This window comes from Juglans microcarpa x Juglans regia, chromosome 8S (assembly GCF_004785595.1).
Source record: "Juglans microcarpa x Juglans regia isolate MS1-56 chromosome 8S, Jm3101_v1.0, whole genome shotgun sequence".
In the NCBI taxonomy this organism is placed as follows: Eukaryota; Viridiplantae; Streptophyta; class Magnoliopsida; order Fagales; family Juglandaceae; genus Juglans; species Juglans microcarpa x Juglans regia.
Genome location: NC_054609.1, coordinates 15,668,741 through 15,692,128, shown reverse-complemented (window position 1 = coordinate 15,692,128; position 23,388 = coordinate 15,668,741). Strand labels below are relative to the sequence as shown.

The 23,388-nt window shown below is 36.1% G+C and overlaps 2 protein-coding genes and 1 long non-coding RNA gene across 3 annotated transcripts; 1 reads left to right on the top strand and 2 right to left on the bottom strand.

Annotated features, from left to right (window-relative positions):
• Positions 1-2,745: 2,745 nt before the first annotated feature.
• Positions 2,746-6,194, bottom strand: LOC121244683. Its single transcript, XR_005936480.1, has 3 exons — positions 5,938-6,194; positions 3,022-3,093; positions 2,746-2,943 (listed from the first exon to the last, which is right to left on the bottom strand). It is a non-coding gene; the product is annotated as an uncharacterized LOC121244683 (long non-coding RNA).
• Positions 6,195-7,116: 922 nt separating this feature from the next.
• Positions 7,117-19,197, top strand: LOC121244701 (translocon at the outer membrane of chloroplasts 64-like). The gene is made up of 13 exons (XM_041142878.1): positions 7,117-7,479; positions 8,378-8,530; positions 8,871-8,995; positions 11,270-11,395; positions 12,385-12,567; positions 12,732-12,876; positions 15,074-15,242; positions 15,650-15,784; positions 15,943-16,143; positions 16,565-16,692; positions 16,775-16,826; positions 17,802-17,871; positions 18,639-19,197. The coding sequence occupies exons 1-13, from the start codon at positions 7,277-7,279 to the stop codon at positions 18,719-18,721; spliced, it is 1,773 nt and encodes a 590-aa protein (XP_040998812.1). The 5' UTR covers positions 7,117-7,276; the 3' UTR covers positions 18,722-19,197.
• Positions 19,198-19,677: 480 nt separating this feature from the next.
• Positions 19,678-22,742, bottom strand: LOC121243941. Its single transcript, XM_041142002.1, has 7 exons — positions 22,234-22,742; positions 22,076-22,143; positions 21,624-21,686; positions 21,407-21,508; positions 21,213-21,278; positions 20,533-20,608; positions 19,678-20,402 (listed from the first exon to the last, which is right to left on the bottom strand). The coding sequence occupies exons 1-7, from the start codon at positions 22,643-22,645 to the stop codon at positions 19,897-19,899; spliced, it is 1,293 nt and encodes a 430-aa protein (XP_040997936.1). The 5' UTR covers positions 22,646-22,742; the 3' UTR covers positions 19,678-19,896.
• Positions 22,743-23,388: the final 646 nt, after the last annotated feature.

Below are 23,388 nucleotides of genomic sequence, written 5' to 3'. Positions count from 1 at the left end.
TGGAACCCGAAATGTTCTTGATGCTTTGAAGACGTGATCTAGGGTAGTGCAAGGTTCGGTTTTGGCTTAAAAAGAAAACTAGGTTTTGAACCTCCAAAGGGTTTCGACTCTAGCTTTTTTGGCATAAGAAAAAGATTTTAAAATTCTTAGACACTCACACCCACTAATATTTCAAGATTAGGGTTTTATTTGATGTCTTCTAATACGTCACACTACACTTTTCAGATTCTTGCTAGTTGTTCATTGGACTTTTGTAAATAAACTTTCAACTTACTCTCTTGATAACACTTGTATATATTGTGTAAACTCTTTCTTGTATTTTATTGCTTGAACTTGCCACCCTTTCAGGTTGCTGCTATATTTCACAAATTGTGGACTAGAAGGAACTGCTTTGTTTTTAATAACAAGTTTAATAGCCCATCTGCTCTACTTAGATTTGCATTAAATGATATTGAGATATTTCATGAAAAAACATAAGTGCTCAATGTCTAATGCTGATAGTATTCCTTGACAGGTAACTGAGATGAGGTGGAATCCACCAACTAACCCCTTTTGTAAACTCAATTTTGATGTTGCTTATGATTTTGAAAAACAATTAATGGGCATTGGCATTGTGGTAAGGAATAACAAGGGGAGGTTGAGACTGTGGTGCCTACTCCAAAGTTGCATGTCTGTTCTACATTCTCAGCAGAGTGTTATGCTCTCATCAAAGGCATTCAACTATGCCAAGAGATGAATTTGCATCAGGTGCTTTTCGAGTGTGATGCAAAACTAGTTGTTGATGCTGTTAATGGGAGCAATGATGATTTCTCTTGCAAGGGTCAACTGATTGATGACATACAACATCTAATTCCTACTCATGTTGGTTGGAAACTATGCTTTGTAAGAAGAGGTGGCAACCAGACTGCTCATATTACTGCAAAACTAGGCACGTGTTTAGAAAATGAGTATGTGTGGATTGAGGATGGTCCCAGGAAGTTATGTATGTGATTCAACTTGACAAGTCATGTATTATTTCATTGCATTAATGAAAGGAAAATGTTTAGGAGCCCGATTTGGGCTCTCGTTTGCTTTTCCCGTTTGACGTGGAAAGGCCTTCCCGTCTTTTTTTCTTTTTTTTTTTTCTTCTTTTTTCTTTCTTTTGTTTTTTTTTTTGGTCTTTTTCCCTCCCTCCCCCAGATCTCTCTCATGAAGACTCCCCCTAGCCACTAAAACTCATTCGCCATCTCCCCCGTGTCTCCATCTCCCCTACCCAATGAACATGTCTCCCCTGCTTGCCGATCACTGCCCAATTCTTCTCCAAGGTAAGATGCCGATGCCCATTTTTTTTTGTTTTGTTTTTTGGCTTTAGTTATTTTGGATTTTTTTTTTTGTTACTCAGTTTTGAGTTTTGTTGTACCAATTTGAGACTCATTTTTGGGAGTTTTTTTTTTTTTTTGACTCAGTTTTGAGTTTTAGAATTTTGGAATTTTTTTTTTACTCAATTTCTGGCTCTTTTCGGTAGTTGAAGGATTAAATGAGATGAATTCAGAAAATTGGTCTTCTGAGTGTTGGTGGGTTTGGCTATGACAGTTGGTCACAATGGTTGGTGATTTTCTGAGCACCAAGTGCTCTACAAAATGTCACAAAGAACTACAAAATGAAATGTAGTTGTTTCTTGGTACTGAGTTTTAGGTTGCAACAACAGCTAGAATATAAAGTTGTTATTTCCTTTTGGAGTACTGGACTTTGTCTTCCTGTTTAGTGTAACATTTTCTACTAGTTTATTGTTTCCCTTGCATACATCATTGTTACTACCTGTAGTTTTCTAGATTTTTTTTTTCTCTTTTATGGTATTACTTGGGACAGAATAGTTTTTACGATTGTAAGGGCATACATTATATCTATCACCTCTTTGTTTTAATGTCTCAAACTAGTTGAAGAAAATGTGCTAAATTTCATCACAGGCTTTTTGAGAAAATTAAGCAGTTGGATATAATGTACATTCGTATGAGGGCAATGAAAATGTCAATACACAAAACTGTTATATGATCCATCTATTTTATTAATGAGAGAAAATGACATTTTAGATTATCCATTTTAAAGGTAGTGACATAATAAATGTAAATATTGACACAATGTCCGAAGCACTTAATAACACTAGCAATATCTAACGCTCAAAGAACTCTTGGCAAAATGAGTACCCAATATGCTTTTGTGGTATTAAAGCATGTCGATGAACTGCGCATACGAAGGATAATGACGAACGTCGATTTTTCTGTTGCCAAAGTTTTGAGGTATGTTATTTCCCTCTTGTTTGCTAATAAGTGAATAGTAATTATTGGTTGCTAATGTGTTGGTTGGTTTTGCAGTCTGGTCATTCTTGCGGATATTTTTGTTGGTATGACCAGGAAATATCATCATATGGTGAGAAGAAAATCAACCATTTAAAAACCGAGATTCAAAATATACAACTAGCAATAGATGTACAAACAACTCGACATTGACTAGAAATAGAGATTAAAAAGCGCAAGAGAAATATTGAGAGAGTCATTGTAGTTTTAGTAATTTCAATGTCATAGGTATTTTGTTTAGGCATTTTTTTTTTTTGGAAAATTATAAGACAATATGTAATCTATGAAGTAAATTTAATATAATCTTGTTATTTCGTGTAGTACTGGGTACCTTAATAACATTTCGCAATTCAGTATTTTTATTCTAATCCAAATTGCATAATTGTGATTATGATATTGCATCAACAAATAGTTACAAAAACCACGAGTACTTACATCAATTGAGGAAAACCACGAGTGCTTACATTAACAAGGAGTTACAAAAACAGGTTCAATAAAAACCCAAGATTTCAAAATTACAAAACAAGTAATAATTGACACAAATTTGTCTCATGGCCTCTACCAATCAGAACGCATTGAAGTCTTGATGAAAAGCCTCTGAAGTTGACTCCTATAGGGGCATAAAAAATGTTAATAGTAGCAACACAATTCACTAAAAAGATTACCAAAATAAGTTAGTTTACATTACATGTGAGTGATGAATAGTCGAAGGAGTTGAAAAAAAATCTGGCGCATGTGTTCAAACTTGACTTTGTTGATCCTAGTGTTAAAAATATAATTTTAAAATAACTGAAATAAAAAACTGCAAAACAATAAATGAAAAATATGTTGAATCATAAATGAATTAATAAAAAGGAACCTTAGTTTTGTTGTGGTGTAATCGTCTTTTCGTACTAGATTTCTTATAGCTCTTCTCAGCGGGGTGCACTTTTCTCTTAGACGGTGGTCTTCCCTTACTTTGAATTACCAATAGACTAAGAACTCTACATGTCGTGCCCTCCATAGAAGTAGTTGTATCAACTGTGTTGTTAGTATCATGATCAGCAATACCAGGGTATTGTGTCTTCAACTGTTCTATCTAGCTAATCAATTTAACACAATTGCTCTTGGCCTTTGAAGCATTGGAACATAATTCATAGAAGCAATTTTGGATCCTAGCGTACCTTCACGCATCGTCGATGCTACTAGTGTCATAACTACTTTTCACGAATGTGTATTTTCGCTTAACATCTTTCCTCCACCGATGTAAAATATATTTTGATGGTATTGTATGTTGGCCCATCTGAGCTAAGATACGGAAAGCGTGCCCGCACAAAATACCCCTAAACTCAAATAACTTACAATTGCATTTCACATCAAGGGGATCTTGAACAATTTTGACATTAAAGATTACATGTTTTAAAAAGTCATCACCAACTTGAACCTCATCCACAACATCAAATGTATATATACCATCCTCACACCCCATCTCCTTATTAGTCAAATATAGAAATCCTTACAATTCCTCTTGTACTTTTTTGAACTTGGCAAGAGTATATGCACTTTGAGATTACTTCTCAAGAGGATAGCGACTAATATAAGGAATGTCTGTGTTAAAGGATTTGAAGTTAGCAATTGCCTCATTCTCTACCTTCCTCCTAAGTGCCGAATCATATTGGTCAACAAATTGCTTCAGAGTAGTTCTGGAGTGAACGTAATCGTCGAAAAATGCATTCATTCCTTCACTTCACTGTGCAGTTGACATTCATGCCCATAATGTGTCTTTAACATAGGCCGGGACCCAAAAATGACGATCACTATACAGTAATACCAACCATACATTCTCATGCAAATCATATGTATCAAGCATACATCACCAATGTTCCTCAAACTCATGCTAACTGAAAGAGTCATAAACACACCTATGTATAGTACTCTTGATATCCCCATATTGATAATGTGATCCAAACTTCTTAGGAAGATTTTTCATTATATGCCACAAGCATAATCGATGCCTAGAAGTTGGAAACACCCTCGAGATTGCAAATTTCATGGCCTTGTTTTAGTTTGTGATGATTGCATTTGACGGATGGTTATTCATATATTGCAATCATGACTGAAATAACTACTCGAATTTATCTGCGTCTTCACTGGATATCAATCTGCATCCGAATAGGATTGACTACCCATGGTGGTTCACACCCACAAATGGTGCAAAAGATATTTTATACGCATTAGTTAGATATGTTGTATCAAATGTAATCACATCCCCGAATGATTCATACACAACTCTACTTCGGGCGTTTGCCCAAAAAAAATTCTTTAACTGCATCTCATTATCAACGTTTATCTTATAATAAAACTCCGGATTTCATTTTTGCATATCTTTGAAATAGTTACATAGAGCTACACTTCCTCCAACCCTGAGACGAAGTCGTCGTGCATTGTCAATGTAGTTTCAACACTCATCCCCGAATGTTACATTCTCATAACCACCAGCCTCAACAACCACAGACCTGAAATTTTTGGACAACCTTATTCATACCTCGTCATTTATTTTAAGTCTCTTAGCAACATGAGTATCAACCTTCTTAAGTCATCTGAAATATCTTGACTTTCTCGGACTACATTCGTGTGTGTGATCCAATATCACCATAGATATAATATATCTACCTTTATCATCGAATACCGCATTAATCTTAGCCTTACACTCCATCTTTAATGTTTGTCTTAGTTTCATAACATTGGCAGCCTACTCTTTGATGTGCGTCCTCGCGCACATGCCAAGCAAAACCATTTTACTATTTCATCGTCATCCTTACTAGAATTTCTTTTGGATACTGTAAACCCCTTCTTTTTACTATACTTCATATAGTAAGCATGTACTTATTCTACGGATGAAAAGTGCATTCCAACAGTTGGTTCTCCAATAGTTTCATCACCTCCAATCTCCTTATCAATTTCTACATCATCGTACTCATTATTTGAATATTCTATGTTGGCATTCATTACAACATTCTAATTGTCTACAAAAATACAACATGTGAAAAGATATTAAAATAAAAATTTTTATGTTGTAATATATTAGTAGTCAAACATGAAGCAATGGTGCTTAAAAAAAAAAACTCATATTGTAATGAAGAACTACATTACATTTTGTACTTCTTAATCGGATCATTTTTTGTCTTTAATATGGAAAGACCAAATTTTTTGTGGAATTTTGTCGAGCACTTGGTGCCCAGAAAATCACTACAATGACCAACTACATTTCAGAAAATCATTCCATTCTTTTTTTTGTGGTATTTTGTCGAGCACTTAGTGCTCAAAAAATCACCAACTATTGTGACCAACTGTCATAGCCGAACCCACCAACACTAAAAAGACCAACTTCCCTAATTCACTTCATTTAGTCCTTTAACTACCCAAAATAGCTAGAAACTGAGTCCAAAAAAATTTCAAAACTCAACAAAATTCAAAACTGAATCCAAAAAAAAAAAAAAACAACAATGAGTCTCAAATTGGTATAACCAAACTCAAAACAAAGTAAAAAAAAAAAAAAAAAAATTCCAAAACAACCATAGCCAGAAAACAAAACTAAAAAAAGAAATGTGCATCAACATCTTACCTTGGAGAAGAACTGGGCAGTGATCGGCGGGCAGGGAAGACGGGTTTACTGGGCAGGGGAGATGGAGACGTGAGGGTAGGGAGATGGAGACGCAAGGGAGATGGGAGACGGCGAATGAGTTTCACTGGGCAAGAGGGAGTCTTTGCGAGAGAGATCTGGGTGAGGGAGGGAAAAAGACAAAAAAAAAAAAAAAAAAGGACGGGAAGGCCAACCCACATCAGACGGGAAAAGCAAACGGGAACCCAAATCGGGCTCCCTAGCATTTTCCTTAATGAAATTCTTAATTCCTTTCAGTAAAAAAAAAAAGCCACATCAATTGATTGTAGACACGTTGTTGCTAGGCTACTGAACCAAATTACAAGTTTCATAGTTTTCTACCAACAATAAGAGGAGCCAAAACTTTATTTTATTTTTTTATTTTATCAAAATTAAAAAAATAATTCTATTTTATCATCCTCACACACAAGAATATGTGCTTAAAATTGAAAAGCAAAAATAACAATCATGGATTAATTACGTTTTCAACGATAAACTATAGTTTTATTCTTACCTACCTACATATAATTTGATTCAATGCAACTTGAACTAGATTTTAAAATTTCAATATCAATTATCCTCCACATAAAAATATAATTAAATTAATAAAAAAATATATTACAACATAATTCTTCTTTTTTAACCGTATTCGTCCAATTAAATAATTAACACAAAAACTTGAGATAACATAAATAATGGATATAATGATAATAAGCCAATAATATATAAAATATATATAACTAATCTTGGAATTAAATTATTAATACTCTTTATGCAACCCTCTTGCTATTATATTATATTACTTAATATTATTATTTTTATCTTAATTTTATGCTTTTCATTCAGACTTAATTTGTGTACGGACATATAAAATCTAATAAAGATCGACAAAATTAAAAAATAAAATTGAGAAGATTTAATTAAAACTTATTAAATTTAAGACTGATTTAATTACATAAAATTAAACTATCTCATCTTATATAATTATTATAATTTTTTTAAATTTTAAAATAAAAATTATTTAAAACCTCACATAATTTTTTTTTTTTATTTTTATTTTTTTTCACAGGATATGAGATGCTACGGCTACAGACTGATGTAAACATTAATTTTTTTTTTCCTTTTTTTTTCCTTTTTTAGGCGAATTGCTTTATTATTAAGTTTGCTACACAACAAAGTACTACTGTGTTATCCTCTCCCAGTCCCTCCCTCTCTCCGTCTCCCTGTCTCTGTTACTAAAACCCTCCTGCGTCCGCCATTCTATTATAGGGTTTAGAGATTAATCATCCGAAATTCAATAGACATGGCCTCTCAATCTGCCAACCTGTGGGTGCTGCTGGGATTGGGCTTGGCTGGAATTCTGCTTGTAACGAGAAAGCTCAAGAAAGCCGTCAGGGAAGACTTTGGCGCATTTATTGAGAAGCTTCAGCTGCTTCCTCCTCCTCCACCGCTTCCACCCAAAGCTCCCCACCCTCTCACTGGCCTCACCTTTGCTGTTTCCGACGTGTAATCTCATTTTATTCAAACTCAAATCTTTATTGTTTTAATTGATATTGTTTTTGTTTGTCTTTTTTTTTTCTCTTTTTTTTTTTTTTTTGGGGGGGGGGGGGGGGACTGAACATATAAAGTAGGAAGGTATGCTATGCTTGTGGTTTATGCTGTTCGTGGGTCTTGAAGTATGTAAAGAGTTAGCTCCATTCAGGGACTCTTTTTACTTCACCGTTCTGCTTGGTTGCTGAGAAAAGTTCGGAGGGAAGGAAAAAAGAGAAAAAAAGTGGTGAAGTTCTGGTCTTTTGTGTTACTATCGTTTGAATTAGTGGAAAGTTTACGGAGTAGCCTCCGTGATTGTTTTTTAAGGTCCTAGTAGACTTAGTTGAATTGAGGTTTTGTTTTTGTTTCGGGTTCCTGCAGTAAATAATGCAACGTCAACTTTTGGAATCGATTTCTTATGGGATGTTAAATCTATCACTTGAATAAAAAAAAAAACTATGAGAACATAAATTTTAATACATTTTATGCTATTTGGTTTTATTTCAATTTCCAACTACGCCATGTAATTGGATTTTTAGCTGAGTTGAGTTGGGGATTAATTTAATTTAATTTAATTTTTTTAAACAGCATCATATAAAAGAATAATTTTTTTTGCGACCAGTTAAGCAAGTTATTTTCAGTCCTGATCAAAGATGCTGTTAATTGGGTTTGTCATTCTTTAGTTTTAACTCTCTTTTCTGGTTGCTGAGGAAAGTAAAAGAGAAGTTCATTGCTGTTTTGGCCATAGTCATGAACGTTGATTGTATTTGCACTACTGATTTCTGTTTTATTTTATTTTTTGTGCTCTTGTGAACACTGACCATAAGTGGCAAAAGCCTTTCTAACTTATTAAATCTTTTATCGTAATTATCAGATTTGACATTGATGGACATGTGACTGGATTTGGCCATCCAGACTGGGTGAAGACGCATGAAAAAGCTTCCTGGACATCTCCTGCGGTTACTGCTCTTGTTGAAGGAGGTGCTACTTGCATTGGAAAGACTGTTGTGGATGAACTAGCATATGGGTATCTGCCTAGTACTCAATTTGTTGCAATTCTACATTGGGCTGTGTACTGTTGATCCTTCCTGTTGCTATGATAAACATCTATTTGAACTTACTAAAAATGTATATTGCTTAGGGTACAGTTTGTCTTCATCTGTCTACTTATTTTTATTTAATCATACCTCTCTCTCTCTCCCCCTCCCTCCCTCACTCTCCTTGAGACTACTCTGGGAGTAGTATCAAATATGAGGATGGTGAATGCAACAAAAATAAAAATATGAAAAGTGCCATTCCAAACTCTCCCTCTCTAGCTTTTGTTTGGATTTTAGTAGTGACATCTTTTTGGCATGTCTTATTTTCAGTATTAGTGGAGAAAATAAGCATTATGGTACACCCACCAATCCTGCAGCACCCGCAAGATTACCAGGTGGATCCTCTAGTGGGGCTGCTGTCGCTGTGGCTGCTAATCTTGTTGACTTCTCATTGGGTGAGCAGAATATCAACTCTCAACAACCGACTGCCCTTCCCTTGATTTTTTCTTAAGTCTTAGCACATACATTATCCATGTTTAAAAAATTCACTAGAAGCCTCTAGCGGTAAACTTGGTTATTTGATTGCTTTAATGCTAATGGGTTCGATTTCTTATGTTTTGATTTCCATTTCTTTTCTTGTCATCCTAGTTTTTTCCTCTTATTTTTCTTTTTGCAAAGATGAAAGGCAGGTAGAATTATTACACTGGTTTGGTTTATATAGTTTCTTTTGTTTCAGTTCTAAGGTCCATGTCCCATTGTTGAAAAGCCAATAATGTACCAGATCAGTGTGATGTAGGCATATTACATTAGTCTGGGATTTAACTATGTAAAAGACATGTTCCATCTGTACGGTCACTAGGATTCCTCGTCATCAAAAGTTTCTTTTGTTCTAGTTGATGCCCAAATCCAAATAGAAGGCCTAAGCTATATGACCGATACTCCAAAATGACTAGTCAATGATACAATTGGAGCCCTATTGAAACATTATAAAGAGCAATAACTTCTCATTTCCAAGTAATGTGAGATCTTATATACCACCCACCCTTATCGCTTATCAGAATGGGGTATCACAATCTCCCCTCTTATAATCCCAATGTCCTCGTCGGGCTAGTCTGTCATAAGTGGCACGGCTTAAGTCCTACATTTCTGGTTGAGATAGGCTCTGATACCATTTATAATACCCCAATAGAAGGCCTAGGCCACATAACCTATATTCCAAAAGGACTAGTCAATGATACAATTGGAGCTCTATTGAGACATTATAAAGAGCAAGAACTTCTCATTCCCAAGCAATGTGGGATCTCATATACCGCCTACCCTTATCACTTATCAGAATGGGGTATCATAGTATTTAACTGGTTGAATTGACTGTAAATTCTATCTAGGCAGGCACAATTTAAATTATGCTCAAAACAACCAAAATACCTATAACAATTTTTTAACAGTCAAAGGATGTGTTCTGCACCCGTGGGAATTTTAGGAACTAAAATATGTTTTGTTTCCTTAGGAAAAAAACAAAAGAAAAACTTTCTTTACATTAATAATAAGAAGTCGTTTGGATTCGGAGATGAGTTGTGAATAGTAGTGAGATTTGTGAGTTAAAGTTGATGAATAGTAGTGAATAGTAGTGAGATTTGTGAGTTAAAGTTGATGAATAGTAGTGAATAGTAGTGAGATTTGTGAGTTAAAGTTGATGAATAGTAGTGAATAGTAGTGAGATGAGTTGTGAATTCAAACTGGGCCAAGTGTGAAATACCAGATGCTAACGATATTATTATTTCCATTTGCCGCATGGTTTGTAGCTTGAATATGAATACTAGGTAATATTCAGTTTTATCTTTGTTATTTCAACCCTTGAAATTCAATTTTGATATGTGCTTCTGCAAATACGTTTATATGGGTAATTATGGTGGAGCCTAGTGGAACTTAAAAAGCAAGTGTTGCACTTTCAACTAAAATCATAGAATTACTGATGCTAAGTTACCGAATTACTGGTAAGCTATTTATATTTGCTGTGAAATATTTATCTGCTTACTTTGAATTACTCCATACTTATGGTGACTTTAGCAGATTAAACTTTGAACTATCTCTTAATAATGGAAATTTTAGTTTAATCTCTGGGCCAGTATTGATGTGCGTGCTGAATGGGTATTAATTAGTATGCTTGCACCAGCAATTTTAATTATGCTTTGATCGAGTATCCTAGTCTGGAAGTCTATGTCTGCAAGATCAAATTTGCTTTTGGAACATGGTCCTTTTCATGGTTATTGACTTTTATCATTCTGTGTGAATGCAGTTATCATTTTGGAATCTGTCAATAAATTGGATATTAGGCATTAGTTTTTGTCATCTTGTTTTTTAGGTGTTTCTTTTGTATACTTCTCAAGTACTTAATTTTCAATCTCTCTGGCACTCTTATATTTTTTCTGCCAAAAGCTATTTAAAATTGGTTGATAGATCTTATCTGATGCTTGATCATATTTTAACTTCTGGAGCAATCTAATTGTTTTAGTATAGAGTAATGTTATACACCACATTCCCACCCCACTATGTAAGATGTGGCACATTTATCACCATTGGATGATCCTTTATTTTTTTTAAAGAATAAATATGAAGATTGATGGGCAATGCCACATCACCATAGTGGGCTGAAAGTGGAATGGTAGTGTGGGGTATAGAATTTTCCTTTAGCATATGGTCATGCCTTTCGTACTAACAGTATATGGCAGGTGTTGATACGGTTGGTGGCGTGAGAATACCTGCTGGATTTTGTGGCATTTTAGGATTCCGACCCTCACACGGGGCTGTTTCTCATGTGGGCGTTATTCCTATTTCAACAAGCCTTGATGCAATTGGTATGCATGGCTACAATCCTGTATACTACCTTACTGTAGATATGTATCATAGTTTTTATATCCTGGCCATTTTAAGGAGATGCATATCATGTTTTCATTGTCTGGGTTCTGTTAATTTGTGTCAAGTTGATGAGAGAGAGCCCTTTTACTTCTATATTTAGTTTTCCTATGACTTGTGATTTGTTTTGTCCTTTTTTCCCCTTAGTTGGAGAAATGGAACATATGTATGGACTTTACTGTTTGCATATGATAGTTTAGATGTGGATAAAAGGTAGTAGTTCTATTCTGGTTTGCCTTCTGTGTTCAAAATATTGGTTCAGCGAGGAAAAGATTTCGTGTATGAGGATCTAGGTTCAGTTTGCTCAAGTCATTGTACATTGGGATTAATGGAGATGGATTCGTTTCACACACAATTTATGCCTTTCACTCCCTATATTTTTGAAGTCAAGTTAAATTATCAAAAAAATATTTTTGAAGTTAAGTTTTAATGCTACTTATAAAAAAAAAAAAATTTCAAGTTAAGATTCCATGCATCTGTTTTAAGCCTTATAAAATGCCATGAGTAGTTAATTTTACTTCTGTAATAAGCGACCGTTAATTGAATTTGGACACTAAAAGCTATTCATATAATTTTTGCACCATTAATAGGTGAATGCCATTTTCGTTCAAGTGCATGTAACTTCTCTGTAATTGAGATAGGCCGTGGGTTTCTCATTTATACTCTTTGAAATCCCAGTTTAAGAGTGATTATAAGAAGGTATGCCTTGAGTTACTTAGTCATTACATGTGATTTAGCATGCAGTCACCATGGCTTGGTAGGTGTCATACTTGGTAGTTTAGTTCTATTCTGGGTTTCCTTTTGGCGATCATATGTAGTTAACTGCCTTTTGCTTGGCTGGAAAAATAGATTTCTGCAGTTAGCCATCAATACACTCTGTAGTGCTCTCATGTAACTTCATTTTACTTAACCTATGCAATAACTTTGGCAGGATGGTTTGCCAAGGATCCTAATATTCTACGCCGTGTTGGCCATGTGCTGCTGCAACTTCCATATGCAGTTCAACGCAGTCCCAGGCAAATTATCATTGCTGATGATTGCTTTCAACTTTTAAAGATTAGTGTTGACAGAGTTGCTCAGGTGGTCATCAAATCCGCGGAGAAGCTTTTTGGAAGTATGTCAATTTGCTGCTTGCCCCTAAGCAAAACCTTCTCTATCTTCTTGCTGTTGATGTGTCATAATTATCATTGCTGCTATTGCCTCATGTCCTTTTTTGTCATTTTTTTCTACATTCAATGGTATGATTTCAGTACATTTTGCCTCATTAAACTTCTTCAGGACAATCATTGAAACATGAAAATCTTGAAGACTATCTCAAGTCTAAAGTTCCAAGCTTGAAAGAGTTTCACAGCAAGAAATCAAATGGTGAATTGAAAATTTCTTCCTTGAGATTGCTTGCAAATGTTATGCAGTTTCTTCACAGGTTAGCTTGCTTCTTTTTTCTTTTTCTTTTTTTTTCTTTTTATTTTTTTTATAGGATATAGACTTCATTTCATCCATAAGGAAGTTACAGCTCTGACAAGTCAATGTAGAGAAAAACTTCGAATACAAGCCAAACTACACATCTGTTGTACACTTACTTGCACACAAATTTCTTTGCGACGGGCATTGTCTTAACTTCTAGAGACTTTCATAAGAGAGTATCACTTTCTGTAATAAACAGAGATAAAACTATCCCCCACCTCAAAAAGACGTGGGGTATCCAACCACCCCATCCAAAAGGAGGGGTATCCAAACCACCCCATCCTCCAAAAGAGGAGGGGTTTCCCTACTATGGACATAAGTCTAATAGCGTATTTCTTTTATTAATAAATAAACATACCGACATTACAAAATTACAAAAACCCTCATCCTCCAAAAGGAGGAGGAGGAGACAAAACACACCAACTCTAAATAAACAGCACATGGACTGAAGAAACACATGGGCCCAGCCTAAACAAAAGTCCAGCTTGTTTGTAAACAGTGGAGGGTAGCCCTTAGGGTTTCATCTCTTACTTTAGCCGCCGCCCCCCCCACCCTTTTTCTGTTCTTTTTTTTTTTTTTTTTTTTTTTTTCCCTCCTTCCTTCACCCGTGCTCCTTCCGCATGAACATTGGCCTCTGCGACCGCATCCCACCTCCCGCATGAGCATCGGTCCTCCACCGTCTCTCCCAGCTTCTCCCACCATCTGCCACCACCGTCCCTCTCACATGAGCATCACCTAGCTTTAGCCGCATGAGCATCGCCTAGCTTCCCACCACCGCCCCTCTCGCCCATCCCCCACCATCGGCCACCTCCACCCGGGTTTCGAGTGTCCCCTCCACCCTCGCACAAGCACCGGCCACCTCCAGCTTCCTCCATCGTGGCTCATCACCGGCTCAGGGATCGCAATCCTCAAAATGAAACAAAACAGAGGCTTATCACCTCCAGTGGCTCTCGAGATTTCTCAAGGAATCGCGAGGGAGAAGTTGAAAAACAGAGACTAGAAGGAAAAAACAGAGAGGAAAGAGCAACCAAAGAGTATTCCTTCTTTATTAGACCTGAAAAAAACACATAAATACAAACAAAACAAAACAAAACACAGACTGAAAATGAGGGCAGGAAGGAAGTGAGCGGGGAGGAGCCAAAGCTCCCACCCCCCTCAAGCTAGATTCGGGGTGAGGAAGGTTTTAGAGAGAAGTTTGAACTTCTCTCTCTAAAAGGGAAGTCCAATCAGTCAGGATATGAGAATCTGGTTAGCTGGCTTCTTGATTACATATAATTGTTATTATATTGATACAAAGGTGAGAAAGATTACTTATAAATGGTGCTTCATTAAGCTAGAATAATTGTCTATATATATAAGCTCAGTTTTACTTATAAAAAAAAAAATTGTCTATATTTATAAGCTCAGTTCTTCTAACGGTAGAGAATTGAGACTCAATAGATCTTTACAAATCCAGAATTAACAACTACTCTAAACCACGGGTAGAAGCCCGATAAGATGAACAATTATTTAAAAAATTAAATGAAAAACAAAAATAATTGTCACTCGAAGAAAAGCCTAATAACACGAGTATGTCCATATAGGACTCATGGACCATTATGGAAGCCCATGTCCTGCAATTCCGAGATTACTACAATCTGCCTAACCAACAAATGGAACTGAAAACAAGAGTATGAATAAACTACACAAGCCTACACAAAGTGTCAAATGGCACCAGCATCATCTGTTGTAAGCGAAATCATGCATGGGTTTTCAATTAGCCATTGCATGACTTTGTAGGTCTTCAAAGGCAGTGGGCTGCGTCCCTTGTTGAGCTGTCCCGTATAGGAGTTGAATATGATGTGGTTGCTTATGCCAATTGTTGCTGTGCCTTTTTCATGATGTGATTAGTAAAAAGAGATGGCAGCTATTCTGGTGACTCCCATCTGTACTCTGATCCACTCTTTCTTTTTGGAGAAGGAGGATGTAAATTCACTAGTCAAATATTTTGTCCTGATATTTAATCCAACAAAGGATATCTGTATATGTTGGCATCTTTTTACTCGGATGCTGCATTCTTCTCTAAGTAGTATGTGTTGTCTATCATTTTCTTTATATTGGTACTGTTCCCTGGAGAATGTGTTAATGGTGGTTCATCTTTACCCATTTTGATGCAGACACGAGTTCAAACGTAATCATGCGGAATGGATTAGTTCGGTAAAGCCTGTTTTGGATCCTGCAATCTCATCACAAATATTTGGAACACTTGAGATGCCAGATACAGTTTTTGAAAGCTACAAATCAATCAAAGATGAAATGCGGTCAGCTATGCACTCCCTTTTGAAGGTGATAGCTCTACAGAAGTAGAAGTGTCTGTTTCTATTTTTTTTTATAGGTAATAATAGAATAGTGTCCGTTTCTAATTTGGACACTTAAATTGTACATCGCTGAGATGAGTATCGACTTTTTAGTATCTATTCACGAACTTCCAATTGATATTGCTTTTAGTCATTCTTTTTTGAGAATAAAGCTTTTTTATTTGTTATTTATCTATTTGTTTTTATTTCTATACAACTTTTTGGGGGCAATTGGGTTTTTACCAATTCAAGTGGAAGAACGGGTATTGCATTTTTTGAACTTTCTGCGAGTAAATTAGTGCCTTGTTACTTTTTATTGGTATTTTTTTTTTTTTTATAATTTTCTTTACAGTCACTTTTATTTATTCTTCTTTCGATATTTGATCTTTCCTTTAGGATGATGGAATTCTGGTAATCCCTACCATTGCTGATACTTCTCCAAAACTTGGTGGGAAGGAGATTTTGTCAGAGGACTACCAGAGCCGTGCATGTAGTTTATTGAGTATTGCTAGCATATCAGGCTGCTGTCAGGTGATTCTCTCTCTCTGAAAAGGTTTGATATATATAATTTTCCTGTGTCTTGAACCTTTAATATCGAAAATTAATTGCTTGCTGTTTGTTACTTCTCTGTTATATAGTGTTGTGTGCTGCTCAAATATCATCTCTGTCCTGTTGATGTCTCCTTTCAGGTCACAATACCACTAGGATTTCACAACAAGTGTCCTATTTCAGTATCCATGATAGCCAGGCATGGGGGTGACCGCTTTTTACTAGATACAGTGCATACCATGTATACATCTCTGCAGGAGCAGGCTGATACTGCTTCCAAACTTAAATCATCTAGAAATGTTCTGAGCAAGGAGCAGTCTGCTGAGATTGCTAAAGAAAAGGTAAAGGATGATTCATTCAACTAAGCTTTATTCCCCAACTAATTAGGGTGGCTATATATGTCTAGTATTCATTATTTTCTAACCCCTAGGGGTTGGCTCAAGTGGTAAAATCCTTGGGCTTGGGGGTATGCTCCCACTAGGTCTGAGGTTCAAATCCCCTTGGGTGCAAACAATCTCTAGGGGCCATCGAACTGGGGGATTTTCCCATTGAATTACCCGAGGTGCACTTGTGGGAAACTCCTTGCCGAGGGCCTGTGTACCCCCAGAATTAGTCGAGATGCTGTTCCGGATGCCTGGTGCTAATAAAAAAATAGTATTCATTATTTTCTTTCTTTCTTTTATTTTCTTTTCCGTTTTTCTTCTTAATGAATCTTGGATATGTTTTTCCTAATTGTATGTGTTATTGGGTTCTATGAATTAGGGCAACCAAGCATTCAAGGATATGCAGTGGCAGAAGGCTATTGGTTTTTATACAGAAGCTATCAAACTCAGTGGCACTAATGCAACATATTACAGTAATAGGGCTTTAGCATATCTGGAACTGGGGAGGTATAATTATATTCTCCTGAGTGGAGCTTGATCAATGTATTATTATTAAATGTGATTGACCAACTCCTTTCTGTGCATACAGTTACCTTCAAGCTGAGGCAGATTGTACTCAAGCTATCACTCTTGATAAAAAGGTAGAATGTTTCTTCTGGAAAAATCTTTAGTGTGAGGGTTTAGGGCTTTACATTGTCTTAACAAGTAAAATAGAAATATACCCAGTTTGTCGATGCTAGCTCTCCAAGAAAGGTTTATACTTAATATGGTCAGGTCTTTTAAGTTCAGCACTGATTTAGGCTGTTTGTCTTTGACCGACTCATCTGTAAAAGGTTTACTTTTGACAAGTAGAATAAAACTTTTCTCTGATAATTCACTCAATGACTTAATGGTAAATATGAATCCCTTGATAAAAATTCTGGTTGTTTTGTATCAGTGATAATTTGTGGTATACATAATGTAGTGTAAAATAGTAGGCATAATGTTTTTCAGGCTACCATTCGGGTACGTGATTGACCTGAAAAATAAAGTACAGCACCAGCCACAGGAAAGATGACTATGAGGGTTATGCTCCCGGTTGACCCACAATGTTCTGTCCATTGTGTCATGTTGCCAAATCCTAATATATGTTGGATTTCAAGTTTGGCAGTATAAATAACTTAAAAGGACATTGCCAAATCCTATGAGTATGAGGCATACCTTCTCTTTTTTTTATAAGTAAGAAATTTATTGAAACCACATAATTAGGCATAGTCTAAGTATACAGGAAGTATACAAGAGTAAAAACACCTGATTACAAGCTAAAGCTGAAAAACAGCATGAAAGTCATTAGGACTAATCCCATCGATTACAATAACCGAAGCCCTAAGCAACAACGTTTGAGAAAAGAAAGCTCTAGCTCCTAGAGATATTCCTTAACCGTGCATACTTTGGAAGGTTCAATATTTATGTAGCTGGACAAATGAGACCTTCATAGCAACTGTATCATCTTTAAAATTTATTCCATGATGCATTTTAGAATATTGATATTTTTTAATCTACTAGAGATATTCCTTTATATGAGTGCTTTCTGTCATTTGATATGCTACAACATTTGTTTTCTGCTCTTTCTTCAGAATGTAAAGGCCTATTTACGAAGAGCCACAGCAAGAGAGATGCTAGGCTATTATAAGGAAGCAATTGAAGGTAAACTACTCCCCCTTTTTGTAGAAAATAAAAGTATCGGTGTTTCTTAAATTGGTTGTGACAGAAGAATGCCCATCATTTGTTCACTAGTTACCATCTGAAGAATGCTTTTTTTATAAGTAAAATTTTTTATTAATATAAAAAGAAAAAAGGCATTATCTAAGTACATGCAAGAGAAACACCTAGTTAGGTAAAAGAAATAGATACAAGAAAACCATGAAAGTTAAAATCAACAGTTAATGCCCATAGGAATAATGTATTGAAGAAGAGAGATCTAAGTTCCTCCATTGAGCGTACCTTATCCTTAAAAAAGCCTTTTATCATTTTTTGAGGGCATATTTTGGAAGGTGGTAATTTCTTGAACTCCATTCCTGTAAGTTCTTTTTAATTAAATTTGCGCTTCCCATACTCAGCTTTGGTCCTACTTAGGCCATGTTTGGATACCAAAAATGTTTGGAAATATTTGAGAATTTTGTGAATTTGTTTGAGATTAGGTTTTGGGAAAGGATAGAAAAATTTGAATAAGGTTTTTCATTCAAATTTATTTGGAATCATGGTATTTCAAAGCTAGAGTCAGAGGGATGAATGTGCTTCTTTAAGCTACTTGCAATGAGATTGCAAGTTACTATATAACAGCTAAAAACCATGTGGAGAATAACAATGAACCAGAGCTGTCTTCACCTGGCAGTGTTTCTAGTTGTGCATCTCGTGTTTTGACTTGGTTTAATTTTTCGAGTCATTTGGTTGATCTTGCTTTTACCCTGCAGATTTTAGATATGCGCTTGTCCTTGAGCCGACCAATAAAAGAGCAACACAATCCGTTGAAAGATTAAGGAAGCTATTTCAATAGTTATTCAAGATTAAGCAAACTTCTTGGAGGCTCAAAGAATTGGTTCCCATCCTGCAGACCTGTGTATCCTTTCAGAAGGTTGATGATTTGCTACATCCTGCAACATTTTTATTTGACAATGACTTTTTTTGGGGTCTTATTTACTAGTTAAGAAGAGAATCTATACCTTCCAAAAAGAGAGAAAATACAAGAACCTTTTCATTGTTTTTGCGGTCCAGAAATGATTTTGCTGCTTAATGGAAGTGTAGTTCAGTTTTGTTTATTTTAGAGTTTTTCATTCAGGATGTAGTGACGATGTACTACTTGTAAGGCCAGTTTTAATTCCTCTTGTGGAATTAACTCTTCGTGATGGTAATTGCCAATTTGTCAATTGTTGTCCTCCCTCCACCCAACAAAATACAGAACATTTTTTTTTTATTTGTATTTTTATTAATAAGCAAGAAGATGCTGTCGAAGTGCTCTGGGCATTTTTTCTCTTTTCTGCAATTCAAATTCTCTTCATTGGTTGTTCCAACTTGTCCCGTTTGGATTGAGAAGTGATCTTAACTCATCTCGTCTCATCTTAGTTCACTATCCAAACGGCACTTTAGTGCCCTTAGTATTTCTTGCGCCCAACAAAATTTGCCCCTAGGAGGGTGTAAGGCTCTGTTTGGGTAGCTACTATTATTTATTATTTCATTATTATTTTTTCGCTTAATTTTTACTAATTTTTACTATTATTTAATATTTTATTATTAGTTTTTAACTATTATTCACAAAATATCTAAAATCACCTCACTACCAAAACACAATCTAAATTTGCATGTGGGGAGTGTTGGAACAACATTTGGGCTAAGCACGCTCAGTTTTTGGACACAGAAGGGCGTGTTGGAACAATGTTGGAGTTTATACAGGTGGACTTTAGATACTCCGGCCGGCCCTCCGCCTCTAGCATGGACATAAAAGCTGAATGCAGATTTACATTGACTGTCTTTCTTTCATTTCTATGATTTTTCTTTGAAAAGAACACGAGAGATGGAAATTTTCAAGTTTTTCATGTCTATCATTAAAGACATGTTATCACCATCAATGGAAAACAGTGCAAGAACGTGATCTATGTACGCTTTTGAGATCAATTTCATCTTCCCTGATTACAATTATGCCAAACTGAGCAACCATATTTGAGATTCATCACCTCAGTCAAATGCCATTAGCATATCCAGCTGTTCATCTGTCCACTGTGGAAGTGAAGTCCTCGAAACTGCTGGCTGACTGTTCTTGTTAACTCCATTTGTCCCACTACTTCCTTGATCATCAATCAAGTTAGCTGTTTCACCAATGCCATGGGTGTTGCCGGATGTGTTGCCTACTTCAGTCTGTTTACAAGGTTGGGACTCCTCACTCGACACATTTTCTTTATCTATACCAATGGTGTCTTTTCTTGGAGCCACTTCAGTCATACCGTTGGCAAAACCCATTCTCATGAACAAGGACTCTTTCTCTTTTAAAGCATTTTGGGTTCTGCTCTTTCCATTGCCAAGGCAGCCACTTTGAGGTGCTGCATTCCCTTTCTCCGCATCCTTATCACTCTCTGTACTTCCTCTCAACTTAGAAGTTTGTCTGAAGCTATTCATGGTTCTTTCAGCTACTTCCTGCGATGGAGAAAACGTCCACCTAGGCATCCAGGACTTTTCACATGTTTCTGTTATGAAAAAAAAAGTGGTAAATGGACAGTTAAACTAAAAAGTTCTTGAATGAGAGGATCGCATAGCTAGTAATGAAGGCAACACATCGTAAAACCAGAAGCAGGAACAAAAAACTACACCACCTACCAGGAGCAGGAGCAGTATGTTTGATTGATGCAGGATATGCTTGTTTTAATGGGGGTCCACTATCCTTCGAGATTACCTGTAAACTTTAACAAAATTTTGCATCACGGTACAACAGCAAACTTAGTGTTTTTTTATTTATCACAATGTAAGATAGATTGAAGATGGATGTTGCTTATTTTTTTCTAAACATACTATTGATGAAAAAAGAAACTTGAAAGTCATTTGTTTCTGCAAGGTTTTTTGTGATCTCTTAGTCGTCACACGCGAAACAAAGATTCTAACCCCCCACCCTGGCGCATGCGGAAAAAAAAAAAACAGGAAACTCTTATAATTTGGCAGAGTTATTATCCAGTATAGACCATACACCACCAGGCAGTAATGCCATATTTCCAAGAAACAGTGCTTACTATCCCAACTTATTATTGTATCCACATTTTTAAACATTCATGTCTATATAGGCTGGGGATATGAAATATCCCAAGCACATTCAAAATATAGATAGGCAAGAGGTAAATACTTATGTTCCCTACTACGTGAGAGAAGCCGGAAAGAAAAAGGACGAGATGATGTGGGCAAACCATAATCCAATATCGTCCAAAGACTTCTTCCCCCATATTGTAAGGATCTATAATAACTTGATAATAACTTGGCTCATTATAAACACCAGAAAGAACATGTACCTTGACCAAGTTGCTAAGGGTTACATTCACGTAATGTGTAGAGCGTGAAGGGGAGAAAACAGCAACCTGAAAATAAACAAAAATTTAAAACACGCTTAACCAACCTGCAATGTTGACAACATCGTCATAGCCTCAAATTCAACACTCATTCATGGCGTAAAATGCTCTGAATCTCCTAAACATCAAAATCAAACCTTCTGGAGTGCTAAAACTGCTCCAACAGATATGTCCTTCCCAAACTCACCCTCAGTAAAAACTTTGTGGTGAATGCTGGCACCAATTGTACCCGTTGGATCCTGCAATCAAAATTTGGGTCACACCACTAATTATAAATGGTCAAAGAAAGTAAAAAACTGAAGGCAAAAAAGATCAAAGTATTGGAGTTATAGCCACATTCCAGTATAATTTCACCTTCAGAGTCACCATCATGTCACCAAGACCATTTTGGGTGCATGATTTGATAATGGCAATAACCTAATTACAAGCAGAGACAAAATTAGAATATAGCGTAATAAGTCAAAGATCGTCGATCATCAACTTCTAATAAATTAATCACGCGTGTGATGGATGCTACGGTCAGGAAGCCTATACTTGGTTGCTAATTCAAGGGAACGAGAAAGCAATATGCAGTATAGAAAAGATTAGCATCAAATCGTCAACAAAAGTAAGCTTCATTCAGAACAAGCACACACGCAACTCTCTAAATTAGCAAAAGTTTTGGGTTGGTTCGTAAATCACGTGCCGCTAAAATCAGTTGCGGTCATTTTCCGGTGCTTTCTTCGAAACAAAACAAATCCAAATGGTTAATACTTTACACATGTCCCCTGATTCAGACTCATTTGCAAACTCGCAATTAACAATACCTGACCCACTCTCTCGCAATTAATCCCGTTCTTGATCGAGCTCAAAGGCGCGGTGGCAGCACCTTTACCTAAAAAAGAAAGCCCCAGAACAACTCGTACAGCAGCAATTCATATTATAAAATCCAACTATATTAGAATCACAAATCATCAATCAAAACCTTCACGGCTGATAAAATCCAGAGCACAAAGCCAAGGATTGCAGGCGAAGTCGTCATCGTCCTCATCGGGGTTGCCATTTTCCACAACTCTCCTAAGATACTCCTGAGTAGGGACAGGCTGCTCTTCCCCGTCCAACAAGCTCTGATTGTGCCGGTTTCTTCGGTGCATTGCTGACTGAACCGCTCCAGCAGGGCCCGGAATGAGTCGTGGCGAGGAAGTTAACGGAGACGGGGACTTGAATTTTTGGGATTGAGAAGCTAGGGTTTGGGAGAGAGGGGGGCGGGAACAGCGTCGGAGAATGGGGTTTTCGGGGGAAGAGAAGGCGCAATCGGCGGATTTGAGGAAAGAGGAGAGAACTGAATCGTCTACGTCTAGTGCTTCCCACGGTTCTTGTCGTTCTTCGTCTTCCATAGCCGATCTCTTTCCGATCTTCCAGAGCTAAGCGCGGGAACGTGGAAATTTGAGAAGGGATGGCAGGCTGGGCCTGACATTTAATGGGCCTTTGAATCATAACTTTGTTCACCCATAATGGTTTTTAAAATTTTTTTACTCAATTATTATTCTTTTAGGAGAATGATAAAACTATTATTATACTACAAGTTGTATATAAAACTATAGTGGTTTTTAAAATTTTTTACTCAATTATTATTCTATTTTTTTACTCTAATTTGGGCGGCTAGGATTTGAGTATGAGAAGTAAAGTTTTTTTGTACAGACGGGTTGACACCGAAGACAAAAACCAGTTTTTAGTTAGATCGAAGATCCAATCAAATAGTAATCCGAGAAAGTCGGGTCGGATCGGATCATTTTAATCGAGCCCTTCGGTTTATCTGGCCTTTTGCACCGCCCTAACAACAACTATTTTATAATTTAATTAATTATATAAACTAAAGGGTGTTTATGTAAAATAAAATTGTCATAGTTCTATTGGTTGATTTGAAATGAGTTATAAAATAATTATTAAAAAGTTATAGATATATCATTTTCTATTTTAAAATTAATTTGAAGAGATATATATAGTACGATGAAATCCACTATAATTTCAATGAACTATAATACCCTATCCGATGGATTTTATTTAGTTCAAATAAATAATGAGTAATATTAAATAAATTTATGAGTTGTGTAAGCAATGCACACTTTTTAGAAAAAAT